The sequence below is a fragment of the Dipodomys ordii genome, unplaced genomic scaffold (assembly GCF_000151885.1).
Source record: "Dipodomys ordii isolate 6190 unplaced genomic scaffold, Dord_2.0 Scaffold5, whole genome shotgun sequence".
Classification (NCBI taxonomy): Eukaryota; Metazoa; Chordata; class Mammalia; order Rodentia; family Heteromyidae; genus Dipodomys; species Dipodomys ordii.
In genome coordinates this window covers 37,599,776-37,615,820 of record NW_012267221.1, presented here as the reverse complement: position 1 = coordinate 37,615,820, position 16,045 = coordinate 37,599,776, and the positions used below count along the sequence as shown (strand labels likewise).

At 37.6% G+C, this 16,045-nt stretch overlaps 1 protein-coding gene across 3 annotated transcripts in view; it reads right to left on the bottom strand.

Moving 5' to 3' along the window:
- Positions 1-524: 524 nt before the first annotated feature.
- The window catches only part of Myo1b (myosin IB), a 149,202-nt gene continuing 133,681 nt past the window's right edge, over positions 525-16,045 (bottom strand). For all 3 annotated transcript variants that reach the window (XM_013029657.1, XM_013029665.1, XM_013029672.1), the window contains 5 exons: positions 11,986-12,092; positions 8,620-8,752; positions 8,137-8,289; positions 7,299-7,426; positions 525-1,974 (listed from right to left, as the gene is read on the bottom strand). In XM_013029657.1, coding sequence (XP_012885111.1) covers positions 1,851-1,974; positions 7,299-7,426; positions 8,137-8,289; positions 8,620-8,752; positions 11,986-12,092 — 645 coding nt within the window. In that variant the 3' untranslated portion in view covers positions 525-1,850. The remainder of the gene's footprint in view (positions 1,975-7,298; positions 7,427-8,136; positions 8,290-8,619; positions 8,753-11,985; positions 12,093-16,045) is intronic.

The following is a 16,045-nucleotide window of genomic DNA, read 5'->3' as shown; positions in this document are numbered from 1 at the left end:
GTAGACCCATAGAATCTTGGTCCTTGCAATCCTGACTGCCTTTACAAAGTTCCATTGAGGAAGCAGTCCAATGGGGACCAGCAGGGAACCAGTGAAGATTAACAGAAAGACTCTGACTATTCTGTTAGAAGACAAAGACAAGGTAAAGAACAATGTATGCTAGTATACATATGAAACAATACCAAAGTAACTGAAAATAAGAATTAACTTTTTGGAAGGAGAGGCAGAACTAGCAGATGGGGGACCAATGGAATGGAGAATTTTTATTGCACTTTTTGTACGTTCAGCATTGTAAATGTATCTGTCTTTAAAAAAACATTAAAACAAAAATGTCCCTCAGTCCCAAATTACCACTCAACAATATCAGGAAATATACCATTTGGGGCCCATAGTGAAGGAAGGGCCCATAGTGAAAAGAATTATATCCTTTGCCTACACCAAAAAAACCCCACATACATACACCTGAGAAGTTACGTGAGCAATGTCTTCTAAGTATACAAAGCAACAGAAAATACCCAGAAAATATTTCCACAACTGTTTCTGGTTTATAAAAGATTTGTGAAATTCAATCAATACAGAGCCCATATAATGTTTTGGTTGTAAAACCTTTTTGTGAGATAATACACTGACACATATGAAAATAGCTTGGAATACAAAAATACAGTTGTGATCCAGCAAATGGCACCAAATTAGAACAATTTTATTATTTAACATAATAGCAATGTATATACATTATCCTCCCAAATAAGAAATGGTTTGATTCCAAAGTTTAAAATGTAGTTTCCAAATGAATCTTCATTTTAAAATTTTAAAGAAAATAGAAAAATCTCTGCAAATTAAAATGAACTGATTGTTGATCCTTGACTAATATGCACTCGATACCAATCACCTCTCTCATACAAAAATGTATATTATAAATAAAACTTTCACAAAAGAGCTGGGATGTTTATTGCACATCATACAGAACATCTGCCACTCTGAAAGACTCTTAGCCTTTCTTTCTTGTGTTAGTGGTTTAAAATAGTTACTTGAACTTGAATAAAACCACTGCAGGTATTAGCATACCTGTAATCCTATATGATGTTTACCAGAAACAGGAACACACCATGTTACTGAGTGCGTCTGTCACTTTAACTAAAATAAGAATCACTTCTGTATTCTACTCTTGAAAGTAATCACAAGGAGATCTGTTCAGATGTCATTTATCTTTTCTCAGAAAGAAAAAAAATATGGAGGGATTTACCCAGTCATCTACTTCTACTCCTCATCAGACCAGTCCTTCTAGGAGCATACATTGTTTATGATCATGCTACAGAGTTCCTGCTAATGCTGTCCATCATTAGCAGTTATTGGTTGCCCTCCACCTTTCAATCTTTTCCAGCTGTCATTAAAGCAGCACAAACCAGCCAGAATGCAATGGTCTTACAAATAAAAAGGCTCCTAGTAATTTCATACCAGTTAGCGTAGTGCCCAGCAGAGAGTAGGCATTCAATAAATACTTTATAAATGAATGCATTGTCTCTTAAGACCCATCCTATACTTATATGTATTAATAATCTATGATTAATATGTTGATTTAGGGTAGACAAGTCTTAACATGGTAACTAAAGAGGAAACACAAATGTCAGGGAAACAGACACTGTTAGTTTCAACAATCCTGCCCCAGGACAGAAAGTGAATTTAAGAGTTAAACTATCGCAATAATAAAAATTGATTAGTCAATTACTTTTATTTTGCCAAGGGACCCTAGTCTTTGGCAATTCCCAAACATATAACGAACCCCCCAAAAATTGAAACCAATTGCACTATTACAAAGAAACAAGTCCATGAAAGCAAAGACAAGTAGCCAGTTAAGGGACCGCAACTTCAAGAAGACGGTTGTTTTTTCGTTTGCATGTAGGAACACTCCCATTTTTCTGGTTTCCCTGAATGAACTTCACACACACTTTGTCTTGTCTGAACTGTACCAGGAACCTAGGAGAAAAGAATCAAACAAATGAAAGAACATATAAAAACAGATGATAAGCACAATAATACTAGTGGATGTTTTTTTGTGTGTTCTAATGGATATTCACCATGACAATAGTTTCCTTCCTAGCACACCTCTTGCCCAAATTGTACCCTGGCATTTTATTCTCAGTAGCTATCATTTAGCCCAAAGTAAGCTGAAGGAAGTTCATTCATTAACTCATCATATTTCAGTAAGTGAAGAGGTAGGAATAATTATTTCCATGTTTTCAACAGAAACATTAACATATTGCATCTCTATTTTCTCAACCACTGCATGATAGAAATATAACTTGGAAAAGGGGTCCTTAAATTACCAACAAATTAAGAAAGTGAAGATTTTCAGAAAAGGATATTAACAATTTTTTTCAACTTCTTTTTGTCTTATTTGTACACTATGCTAATATATGGCTCTTACTGCTTCAAAATTAGTGAATAATAAAATCATGAGTTTAATCTATCTCTTTTATTCAGAGCACTATATCATTTTTTTTCAAATTTAAAACCACTCATGTTCACCTAAAACCATCTCTTATCTCAATAGTGGTATTTATGATACATTAAGAAAACCACATTCACGCCAGATCTTTTACTTGCAGACCATCAGGGGTCCTGTGAGTGCGTATAAGACCATTTCACATGCTCCCATGCTGGGTCCCACAGGGAACAACCAGCTGTGTAAATGATGTCTCTGCTATCAAGGCCAGCATCTTTCATAAGTCAGAAGAGCAGCGTGGTTGGCTCAGGAACAGGTTTTCCTTCCTTGAGATTAGTGCTCTTTTCTCTCCACCATCATAATCATTATAGAATGCTTTTTTTTCCCTGTCTTCTCAGGGAATAGCTTTCTGAGTTACTGGCACGTTGATAACTGATTCAACCTAATGAGTATGTTGGCTGATCACTTACTAACATCCACAACTCTCAATGGTAGAGAGATAAACAGTTCTGCTTGTATGCATTAGTCCTAGTTTCTAGGTCTAAAAAGGCTGTGCTTCACAAACATTATCTACTGGGTTGAAAACTGATACAAAAACTTTTCGTTGCCGGTGCTAGTAGCTCATGCCTGTAATCCCAACTACCAATGAGGCTGAGATCTGTGGATCATAGTTCAAAGCCATCCTGGGCAGGAAAGTTTTCGAGACTGCAATTAACCACAAAAAGCTGTAAGAAGAGCTGCGGTTCTTGAGCACAGCTCAAGAGCCCAGCTCCTAGGCTCTGAATTCAAGCCCATGAACCAATGTGTACAATGTGCATGTATGCACAGCACACAAATAAGCTTCTAGTTCACCAGCTGTTTGAAAAGGACAGTATTTTGAACCTTTTACATGTGTTGTCTCTTCTCAATTTGAAAGTACTTAAAAAAGTATAAAAGCTGTAGTTTCACCTTTGCCTATTATGTTTCCAACAAATGTATTTTTTAACTGTATGCCTTAAAGAAAAAAAAAACCTTTCAAGTTTAATACAAATTCACACATTTTAACAGTTAATTTACATTTAAAATTTCAAAGACCACATATAGTGCATTCAATGTGTAGGAAAGAACTTCTCCGATTAGCTTAAGTATACATGAACTGTTTCCATGTTTATAGTGCATGATCAAGATTCACTCTAGAAATAAGCTAAAATTTATTGAGTATCATGAATCATATTGTTATATTAACTCAGTTTTAAAACAAGTCTGGGAGGTGATTACTATCCTTTGTCTCCATTTCACGGAAGAGAGAGCAACAACAATAAAATGGAGTATTTAATTCTACAGCTAAAAATACCCTAGATTAGTTGCTTTGATTTAAAATACCAGTAAAACACATGTAAATGATATAGACTGCATGCATCCATCTATGTAAGTATGAACAGGCATAGAGATGTGCATATTTACTTAGAATATTTTAATAGAACACTATATTCAGAATTTAATTTTCAGAAATACTGTACATCTATAGGCTATTTTAAGATGCAATCTATTTACAGCTTGGGAGGTTAGGGACTAGGAATTACAAAGCAGTTAAATCTCTCAATGAATTAAACTCTCATTTCTTCATGTGCAAGTTAAAACTGCACTCGGGAGCAGGATTTACAATCACTTCCCAAAAGCTTACATTCAGCAAGTCCATAATGGTTATAGAAATTGGTAGGTTGGAATAACTACTTCTATTTTGAAGTAGAAGATATGGTGAGGAAGAGTTTAGTCACTGACCTGTGAGCTGTTCACAGAGTCCATACAGCTGGCAAAGAAATAAGGCAAAGCCACATAGGGTTGAGAAACACAGCATAGGCATCCTGCCCATGACTAAACCTATTTGTTTAAATTTAAAACCTTCTCTAAAAGGATTTATAACCCTTGCCTACAAATCCTTGGGGCTTAGAAATGAGAGGTCACCCTAAAAACCTATTTCTGAGGCTTCTTGGAGTGGCTAGGGAAGGAACCCATAGGGGCTGTGAAAGGTTCCATCAGCTATTCAATTTTTACAAGTCCAACAATCAGGAATTAGAGAAGGAGAGGTGTTCTATTAAATGTCTTCCTCATGCAGCCATATAGTAAATCTTCATTCAGAAAAGTGTGCTTTCTGATTCCCGATGGAATCCAGCTTGTCTCAAGTCTCTCTGTGATAGGGCTGGATCCTGGCTGTCCAGATTCAAACTAATCCCAACCATGTTTCCCAGACCATGTGCTCATGAGAGCCACTGGAGAGGAAAACACAGAACAAGCTATAACCGCTGAGGCCCTCCAGTAAGTCACGGCAACAAGATCAGAGGCTTTGAGAACCAAGTAAAGAAAGATTTCTAAGTCCTTTCATTTCCTAACAAATGGGGCAGTGTCATTCTTTCTGATGGAAGTATAGAATTCCACTGTATATGTGTATATACACACACAACATACACACACACCACATTTTCTTGATCCATTCATCTACTGAGGGGCATCTGGGTTGGTTCTATATCTTAGCTATAATGAATACTGCTGTGATAAATATAGTTGTGCTGGTCGCTTTAATATGGCCTTGTTTGTGATCATTTGGAAAAATGCCAAAAAGTGGTATTGCTGGGTCATAGGGGAGCTCTATGTGTAGTCTTTAGAGGAACCTCCATACTGCTGTCCAGAGTGGTTGAACAAGTTTATACTCCCACCAACAGTGTAGTAGCTTTCCCTTTTGGCCACATCCCCCCAGCATCTGTTGTTAGTAGATTTCTTGATTATAGCATGCTGTTTTGTCACTGTACTTGATTTTGGTACCCTTGGTATTGTATGTTTATCTGAATTAGGGAAGGAAAGGTGAACAAAAAAATGGCGAGACAGAGGGGAAAGGGGGAGCCAATGCAAGAGTGATACTCTACACAATACTATGTTGGAAATCATCCGTACAACCTGGGGGGAGGGGCGTGAGGGGGTGGGAAAGAGGGAGAAAAACGAGGGAGGGGGTAATAAGTTTGACAATAAATGAACTCACTACCTTACTTATGTGACTGTAATCCTTCTGTACCTTGACAATAAAATTAAAAGTAAAAAAAGACTTTTTTTCCCCATAACACATTGTGTTCTGCAAGAACATTTTTCTTTTTTTGTCGGTTGTGGGTCTTGAACTCTAGGCCTGAGCGTTGTCCCTCAGCTCTTCAGCTCAAGGCCAGTGCTCTACCACTTGAGCTATAATGCCATTACTTTTTTCTTTAAAAGAACAGCAGTATGGCACATGCTTTTAAAGTAGCAATCCTTTGTGGTTTGGACTTAGGTAAAATTTGGCTGCTTCATCTACATATCAAAAAGAAAGATATCATCAGGATAATACAATTTTTTTCCTACTGAGTAGGAACTGGCATCTTCAAATTATGAAAAACTCAATCAAAGGGAAATTAAAGTGAAAAAGCAAAGTAAAAGCAAGAAGCCCTGAGTTCAGGATCTGTACTGGCACAAAAACAAAACAAAGCTTAAAGCTCTAACCAGCCCCATCTAATTAATTAGTTGAACGCTAATTAATTGGAATCCAGCTTGTCAATATTTTCTCTCCCCTCATTACTTTCATTTTTTACAAGAAAAGTTAATTAGTCCAAATAGACATTCCTAATGTGGAGAGTATACAGCTGGGGGTGTGGTTTAAGTGGCAGAGCATTTGTTTACCAATGTAGAGTGTATACTCTACATTCACTCAGCATAAGTAGTGCTCAGTGAGAATCAATCATGCTGAGGGAAGAGGTGATTCCAACATACCATAGAGGCCTGAACTCACAAAGGAAGGACAGAAATGGGTAGCATATTTCAGAAAGACTTTTAGGAACAGATGAACTACAACAGACAGGTAACCTATGCAATTAGAGAATAAACTCTTCTTGGGCAATTAGCCTCTAAAATTAGAACATGAAGTCAAAAAGCAAAATTTCCAATTTATCCCAGTCTTTGCACTAATGAGCCCTTATCAAACATGGAATGCCTTTTCTCAGGTCAAATTATTTACATGTGAAAAAAAAAGTCCTCTCAAATCTAATAATTCCAAACTACCTGGGCCACTGCCAAAGCTCTCTCTCCTCAATATCCACAACTTCATCAAATAGTATCATCCTTTGGAGTTGGGAACAAAACCTAACACCAATCCTCTCATGTATCCTTTGTTTTTCTTCCAATTATACTCAGGATCTGACTCCTCACTGTCTCCCATTCACACTGCCATTATCACCATACGCTCGTGCAACCTGGAGAATCTCCTTAGTCTCTGCTTCTGCTCTTGCCTCCCAATAATTAACTAACGTTCACACTACAGTGAAAGCCCCCTTAGAAAAACAAAAATCAGATCATGCCATATCCTTGCGCTCTCAAAACCTGTAAGGATCTCTTAGCATACTTTATAAAATCTCATGACTTCACTCATGACCAGTTCCTACTTTTTTCCAGCATCTTCTCCCACCATTACTCTTTGACAGTGATCGCTCCTGTCTCAAGGCATTTGCACCTGCCACCTCTGAACTTCCTAGGCGGTTGAATGGCTTGACCCACAGTATCACATGCCTCCCCAACTTCCCTATCCAAAACAATACCACCGACTCTTGTCCCTCCCCCCCACTTCCATAAGCACATGCCACCAGTCCAAACCCTATCATCTATATCTTTTATTTTGTACATTTTTCTCTCCCACTAGAATATCAGGTATTCAAAACAGGGACTCCGTCAGTGTCGACCTCTCTACATCCTTTATCCAGCACAAATAACTAAATATATTACTTAATATATAACAAGTAACAGTTGCACTGACAAAGACATCAGGTGAAAATGAAAAAGTGGATGAAACAAGACATTAACATACTCATCAGAAATCTCAATATTGAGCTTCTGTTTGGTTTGGCTGAGAGTTGTGCGATAGAGCTTGGTGGCCATTTCAATCAGGTGGTCACTGCTGAAGAGAAAGTCTCCTTTACTAGCAGCTTCTGAGCCCTGCAAGGGAAAACCAGAGTTAGACAATCATAATTTAAGACCATTGAGGAAGGAAATGTTCACAGGCTCGGCTGAAAATATACTTATGGTCTTATTAAAACATCGAATACTAGAGCCTATTTTTCCACGAGTAAACATATATGCCAAGAGCAGTGTTTCTTTCACTTCCCTAGATCCCTTCAGCAAGATTATCCAACACTTTGCTATTCATAGTTGGTTGATGGACCAGAAGTGACACTTGTGTCACCCAAGATCTTGTTAAGAGATGTGTCATCTTGGGCTGCACCTCTGCTCAATGATTTAGAAACTGTAGCAAGTTTCACTGATATGGCTTCACACACTCAGGTTCAAGGAGCACTCGCTCAACTTAAAACTAATGCTGAAAATGCTGTACAAAAAATTCCTCAGTGATTGGGATTGCAAAAAAATGTAACAATAACACTTCCACCAAATATCCTATAGCAGTGGCTGTCAACCTTCACCACACAAGGGACTCAACTAGGAGAACTTAAAAAAACAAAACAAAACTGGGATGTTGATTCTCCACTCCAAGAGATTTTATATAGGGGTGACTATAGACAAGAATTGCATATCAGTAGGAAAGACTTCAAGCAACACAACTAGTCAGATAGGGAAAATGTCCAAATCAATGGCTGAGAAATTGGACAAGTGGAGAAATCTTTCTATCAAAACACTAGGAGAACTTTTACCTCCTTGAGGTGAACAGCAAAGAAGCCATCGTTTTGTGAGCTCATAGACACCTTGGTGACATCTACCAGAGGAACTTCTGATTTGATTTGCCCAGACTTTTGATCAGCAAGAAGGAGATTATTGTTTGTTAGGAGGAAAATGCGAGACGTACTCTAAAACAAAGCAAGATACAAAACTATGATCAAAAATATCCCAATAAGGGTCATGAATTCAAAACATTAGTTATTTGCAAAAATGTGTATTTTATTCCAGGTATCTTTCAGCAAACATATCTATTTAAAATGAGAACACACTAGAGACATAAACAACATATTTTAAACTCATAATAATTTCAAGAACAAGCAAAATTCAGCCTAAGCCTCAAAGTGAGGTATAATTTCTTCACAGTTAACTACTAGGAGTGAGAAATCAAACTTTCATATTCAGAAAAAAATACAGGGGACTGATAGGCTCTTTTTTGTCTTTAAGGTTAGCATCTTTACCTTCCCATTGGCACGGTTAATTTTGTTCACAACTTCAGCAATGATGATCTTTTCCTCAATGGCATCTTTGAGTTTCTTATACTTGGGATTCTTATTGATTTCCAGGTATGCACCTTGGAATGGTTGTCCAACACTAAAGAAAACCAATTCAAGCATATTAGAAATGGTTTGAAGGGCAAATACCACTGGCAAAAGGAAACAAATCTGTTGACTCTAAGGAGTAGCTGCCAACTTCATGAAAAGTTGTTTCAATTTATTTTATGTATTAACATGTATCTGTTTTAAATGTAAGTTGGAAATGAAACCATATCCTATTTTAAATTTATATCTGGATGTAATCATGGCCTTCAGTTGCTAAGACTTTGATAAAAATGTTATCATACAGAGCAATCAGGATAGAAACCACTTCCAGTGACAGCCAGACTGCAGTACATGGCTATGGGTGAAGGAAAAGGCAATTTCTTGAAATCTGTTAATAGAAAGTTAACAGATGCTCACAAAGGATTTACTAATGCCTTTAACCAGTATGTACGTGGCATAGAAAAACAAGATCTGAAATAATTACCATCACCCATTCCAAAGAAAAATCTCATTTCCTTGCGAAAATAGGAAAATCAATAAGACTTCTGGGGATGCATAGAGTAGGCAATCACTTTAGAAGAAATGATATAATACTTAATACTGCCACAAAACTGTTTCCAAGTGGGCAATCTATGAAAGGAGACGCAAGCTCCCTTTCTGGGATGTGACTCTAAGTTGATGAAAGTGGCCAGACTTACAGAGCAGGAAAGTCTGCAAACAAATTATTTTTGGCAAAAAAGTTGTAACTGCACATGCCACTAGATGCCAATGTTCCTGAACACTATGGGGGGTGAATCTTTGAGGGCAGTTTGTGTAAAGACACCAAAAAAATAAATAAATAAAAAATAAAAAAGGAAATTGCTGCTCCAGGCTTCATTTTGAGTTACTTACTTCTGGCAATGTGCACATATGACTTTAAATGCTAGCGTGGTGGGTGGAGGATTGGGGAAGAAAAATCCATGTAGGCGGTCAGTGTTTCACAGCTCTGAGGATATAAAAGGCTGACGCCCATAGGAACCACAGCTTCAAGGAGGAGTAGGAGGGCAAATTATTCCACCTCTCCCACGACTGTGGGACGAGGACACCACCACCCTTGAAAACTGATAAAACTAAGCCCCCAAAGACATTTTTTGGTGTTCATCTTCAAGTATGTATTTAATAATAAAAAGAAGTGCTAAGAGTCTTTTGTTTTCTCAGAAATGTATTCGCCAGTCTTTAGTTTTTGAAAAGTCATCTACAGGGAATGTTGATTAAGAACAGTACTGGAACTTAAGAATGTATAAAGAAACAGTTGAATAAAATTAGCTACTGAAGAATGCATACAGTCAGTGTGCTTGTCTGAATATAGCTGAGATAGCAGGCATATTGGACAATTTTAGATTTAGTCACTGTGTATGACTTAAGGAACTATATGCCACCTTAAGGAGGTAAAACAACCACCCAAGGAAACTCCAGTTTAAAAGATTTAGACCAGGGCTGGGAATGTGGCTTAGTGGTAAGATGCTTACCTAGCATGCATGAAGACCTAGGTTCAACTTCTCAGTACCACTTAAACAGAAAAAGCTGGAAGTGGTGCTATGCTCAAGTGGCAGAGTGCTAGCCTTGAGCAAAAGAAGCTCAGGGACAGTGGCTAGGCCCTGAGTTCAAGCCCCAGGATTGGCCAAAGGGGGAAAAAAAAGATTTAGACCATAAATAGTCTGACAAAAGTCTGACAATGGATACTGATATAATCTTTTAAAAATAGCAACTTTCTAATGTGTGTAGTAACAGAACCAATATAAATAATAAAGCACAAATAAGTACTTACCATATATAGCAAAGCTAATTTTTTAAAACAGGTTTTAGTTTAAAATTATACAACCTGAATTTTTTTGGGGGGAGTGGTGCTAGAGATTGAACTCAGGGTCATGTGCTTGTAATTAAGTTTTGTGCTCAACACTGGTGCTCTACAAGCTGAGCAATAGCTCTACTTTCAACTCTTTGCCAGTCAACCAGAGATGAGTCGCTGACTTTTCTGCCTGGGCTGGCTTTGAACCATGATCCAAAGATTTCAGCATCTTGAGTAGCTAGGATCATAGGCAAGAGCCACTACCCCATTCCTGAGAGAGAGAGAGAAAGAGAAAGAGAGAGAGAGAGAGAGGGAGAGAGAGAGAGTATGTGTGTGTGTGTGTTTGTGTGTGTCTTTTCTGCCTGGGCTGGCTTTGAACCATGATCCAAAGATTTCAGCATCCTGAGTAGCTAGGATCATAGGCAAGAGCCACTACCCCGTTCCTGTGTGTGTGAGAGAGAGAGTGTGTGTGTGCGTGCGCACAGACACACACATGCATCACCACTGTCTTGACCCCAGAGCCTTTATGTCTCACTCTTTTTATTTTGCTCACAATTCATACTTTATTACTTGAGCCATGTCTCCAGTTCTGACTTTTGCTGCTTAACTGAAGATAAAGGTCTTAAGGATTTGTCTGCATAAGTTGGCTTACAATCTCCATCCTCAGATTTCAGCCTCCTAAATAACTAGTATTATCAGTGTAAGCCACTGGTGCCTGGTGCAACTTTTTTTGTTTTTATTTTATTTTATTTTGTTTTGTTTTTAATACCAGATTAAAAAAGAGATGGAAATTGTGCATGGTGGGGGTGAGGATAAGAACATGAGAAATGCAGGACATTTATGAATCTTCAGATGAGCCGTCTTTCACAAGAGCTTGACTCATTAGATTTGCAGTGTTTTGTTTTTTTGTTTTCTTTTTCCTTTTCCTTAGAACGTAGTGTCCATAACAAAGCAATTGCCGCTATGACCAGTGAGTTAGAAGACTGAATGACACCAGTAGCCCAGGCTGAAGTAATATGCAAAGAGTAATCACTGCCACACTCTCCCATTGACCTTGGAAGTGAGTTTTTGACCTGGCTTGTTATGGCAGGAAGGTTGCAATAATGATTACACCATACTACAAAAAGAATCTGAAAACAGGAAAGTACAATGCAATTAATTTTAATAGTCTATATAAATTTTAATTTATATGACTTCCAATTACTTAATAAAGGAGTCAAGCTAATGTCAATGGAACAAGACCAAAACTGCAATCTCTTTTTTCATCAAACACACTATGAAACATAGCTCAAGTGTGGTTTTGTGTTTTCATAAACAGCTGATTATGAAATGATTCATTGGATTAAAAGTGGTTCATTTATAACAAAACTCAAAAGTTTCTAGAAAAGAGCTACAAATATATGTAAGGGGAAAAATGGAGGAAAAAGGCATTTATTAGTAAGACAAAACCAAGATACCTGGATGGGTATAAAGCCTTCTTGTCTTTGAAGAGTTCACTGGCTTCTAGTTTCTCTTCATAGATAAGTTTCTGCTGGTCTGTGAATTGGTCTCTGTATTTTTTACACTGTGAGATATAAGAAAACATACAACAGATCACTTTTATCAGTAAATCAGCAGTAAAATTCTTTTCTATTTCTTCTCTATACACTTATAGTGATATGACATAACTGTACTTAAAAGTTTCAATCTTCTGCTTTTCACATTTACATTTTAATATATCCAGTCACTTTTGTGTTTTCTTTTTATGTTTTATTGTAAAAATGCTATATAAAGGGGTTACAGTTACATGAGCAAGGTAATGAGTACATTTCCTATTGAGCATTGTTGCCTCCTCCTCTGTTTTCCTCCTACCATCCTTTCCCTCCCACCTCCACAACTACATCCCCCACCCCCACCCCGTCCCACCCAGAAGTTGTAAAGTTTGTTTTCAATGTAGTGTTTTGTACATCTCATTGTTACAATGGGTCAACCTGTATCCTTATTTAAACATTTTGTTTTTTCCCTTCCCCTCTCCGAATTATAGAAGTGTAAATGCAAGATGACATCAAATACAGTGAAAATAGAGGTTATACCATGGGGGAGGAACATAAAAAGCAACAAAATTTGTCTTGTATATAAGTTTATTTGATTTAGGGAGAGGGAATCACAGAAATAGTAGGACACTAGGTAAACCAATGCAACAGTGATACTCACTAGACATGTTGGAAATGACCTTTACAACTGGGGGGAGGAGTAGGAAAAATGAAAGAGGGGGTGAAAAGAAATGTATTCATTGCCTTACTTATGTAAGAAGAAAAAAATTAGCATTTTTTTAAGTTTGGCATGGTGCCTGAACTCTGGGCCTGGGCGCTGTCCCTCAGCTCTTCAGCTCAGCTAGCCCTATACCACTTGAGCCATAACACCACTTACTGCTTTTTCTACTTATGTGGTACTGGAGAATTGAATCCAGGGCCTCATGCATGCAAGGCAAGCACGCTACCACCGAGCAACCTTTCCAGCCCCAGCATTCATTCTTAAACAAGGTAAGCCAACACCAATAAGAACAATGAATGTAAATATAAAAACTTCACTCAAAAAGGCCAGACACATATTCCTTGTTTTATAAAGTCAGTCTTGAAAAAAAAATTATAAAAGCTATTCTTTGTGTTGTGGAGTTTAATATGCTTCTTCAAAACACACCAGGCATATACTATGAGAGATGTGAATCCATTATGCTATATCAGTCCCTGAAAACACACCAGCCCCTTACTAAGGCTGTCAGTCTCTACAGAGACTCACAGAAAAAGCATCACTTTTTTTTTTAACCAAGTTGTTTGACACATTGACCCCAAAACTTCATAAAATAATTCCTATTCTTTCTACATATTGTACATTCTATTTTCCATTCTATTGTATTTCATTTAGAAATAATGACAGTAATCTATCTACTAAGTTGATTTCACAAGCCAAAATATGCCACGTCTTTATTTATTTTATTTTTTTTTAATTTTTTTGTGAAAATACCGTACAGAGGGGCTACAATTACATGGGCAAGATAATGAGTACATTTCTTATCAAGCACTGTTGCCTCCTCCTTTGTTTCCCCTTCCTATACCTGCCCTTCCTCACCCTTCCCTGCCAAAGTTGTAAAGTTCGTTTTTTGACATACATTTTGTACATCTATCTCATTGTTGTAATGGGTCCACCTGTATCCCTATTTAAACGATTTGTTTTTTTCCCTTCCCCTCCCCAAATTATACTAACATCAAATACAGCAAAAACAGGAGTTATACCATGGGGGAGGGACATACAAAGCAAAAAAGAAATCATCTTATAAATATATGTTAGAAACAATAGAAAGCCAGAAAAAAACATTTTTCTTATCTTGGGGTTCACCTAACATCAACTTATCTGACCCTTTCTGCTTGTCTCAGACATATACTAGTTATTGCAAATAAGGGAAACTATGGGACCTATGTTTCTTTGGGCCTGGCTTACTTCACTTAATATAATTTTTTCTAAGGCTTTCCATTTCCTAACAAATGGGGCAATGTAATTCTTTCTGATGGAGGCATAGAATTCCATTGTGTATATATACCACATTTTCTTGATCCATTCATCTATTGAGAGGCATTTGGGTTGGTTCCATATCTTAGCTATGGTAAATAATGCTGCAATGAACATAGTTGTGCTGGTAGCTGTAGTATAGTCTTGTTTGTGATCATTTGGGTAAATGCCCAAAAGTGGGGTTGCTGGGTCATAGGGGCGCTCTATGTGGAGTCTTTTGAGGAACCTCCATATTGCTTTCCAAAGTGGTTGAACAAGTTTACACTCCCACCAACAATGCAGTAGGGTTCCATTCTGTATACATCCCCACCATCATCTGTTGTCATTGGAGTTCTTGATTAGAGCCTTCTAACTGGGGTGAGGTAGTATCTCAATGTTGTTTTAATTTGCATTTCTTTTATGTCTAGGGAGGTTGAACATTTCTTCATGTGTCTATTGGCCATCCTTCTTTCCTCTTCAGAGAAGTTTCTCTGTAAATCTTTACCCCACTTATTTATTGGGCAGTTGTTTCTTGTTGTTGGGGGATTTAATTTTTTGAGTTCCAGGTATATTTTAGATATGAGACCCTTGTCCATTGTATGGCTAGTGAAGATCTCCCAATCCGTAGGCTTTCTATTGATCTTGCTAGCTCTGTCCTTTGCCATGAAGAAACTCTGCAATTTCATGTAATCCCATTTGTCCAAACTTTGATTTGTTGTGTTTCTGAGTCTCTATTAAGAAAATTTCAGTATGTGCCAAGCAGACCTAGGGTTTCTCCTATGCTGTCTTGTAATGTTTTCAGAGTGTCTGCTTTGACTCTGAGGTCATTGATCCATTTGGAGTTGATTCTGGTGCAGGGTGATATATAAGGATCTAGCTATAGTTTTCTACAAGAGATTAACCAATTTTGCCACAACCATTTACTGAAGAGGCTGTCTTTCTTCCATTCTTTTTTAGATGGCTATAGGTCTGTGAGTTCATTTCGTGGATTTCAATTCTATTCCATTGGTCCTGAGGTCTGTTTTTGTGCCAGTCCCAAGCTGTTTTGATTACTATGGCTTTGTAGTAGAATTTGAAATTTGGTATTGATATTTCTCCAGCACTGTTCTTTTTGTTAAGGATTGTTTTTGCTATTCGTGGTATTTTATTGTTCCATATGAATTTTTGGATGCTATGTCTTATAGTTTGGAAAATACAGTTCCAAATTCTGCTATTACTACTTTACAATGTGCATGGAGATCAGGGAGATTTCTTCAGACTGAGGATGCCAGGAGAGGAGATAAGAATGGCCAGAGGGCAAGGATGGTTATTGGAGGAACAGTGCAAGAAATTCAGTTATAGGTAGAGGTGGAAAACCACCACGGAAGTAACTTCATGAAGGTGAGTACTGATGCTGACCCTTCCTGTGGAAAGGCTCCCTTCAGGAGTAAAAGCATTTTTACTCCCTACCCGTGTCCCTGTCAAGGCAAGTAAGGGTGGGTTTCCTGAACCAGGGGAAAGTAGAGTAAAAGCAATCCCAGCAGCTCTCTGTTGCCATTTCTCTGAAATATTTCTAGGGCAGAATCAAAGGAGGAGATGAACAACTGAGAGGTTGCCCAATTACAGAACAGAACTGAGTACCATTTCATATATGGTACTGGTACCACTTATTATAATCCTTAGCAATAGTCACTTATGTGATTCTAAAGCATAAAGAAAAAACCTATACAGCAGGGCAGGGATGAGCTGACCAGCAGAGGTATGCACTGGTTGTTCTTTACTAAATATAAGCCCTTGAATCCAATGGTTTTATTACATCTAAGAATGGCAATAAGCCCACCTTCATGTATTTATTACCTGTAGTTTAGACCAAGTACAATGATGAATGAGAATAAATTTCAAGAACAATTTGAATCCCCACATGCACATTACGCACATTACATAAATGCAGAAGCAGTCCTGTTACTATCCTAGTATGATCTGCTGAGCGCTACCCTGTCCTTAATTTTGTGA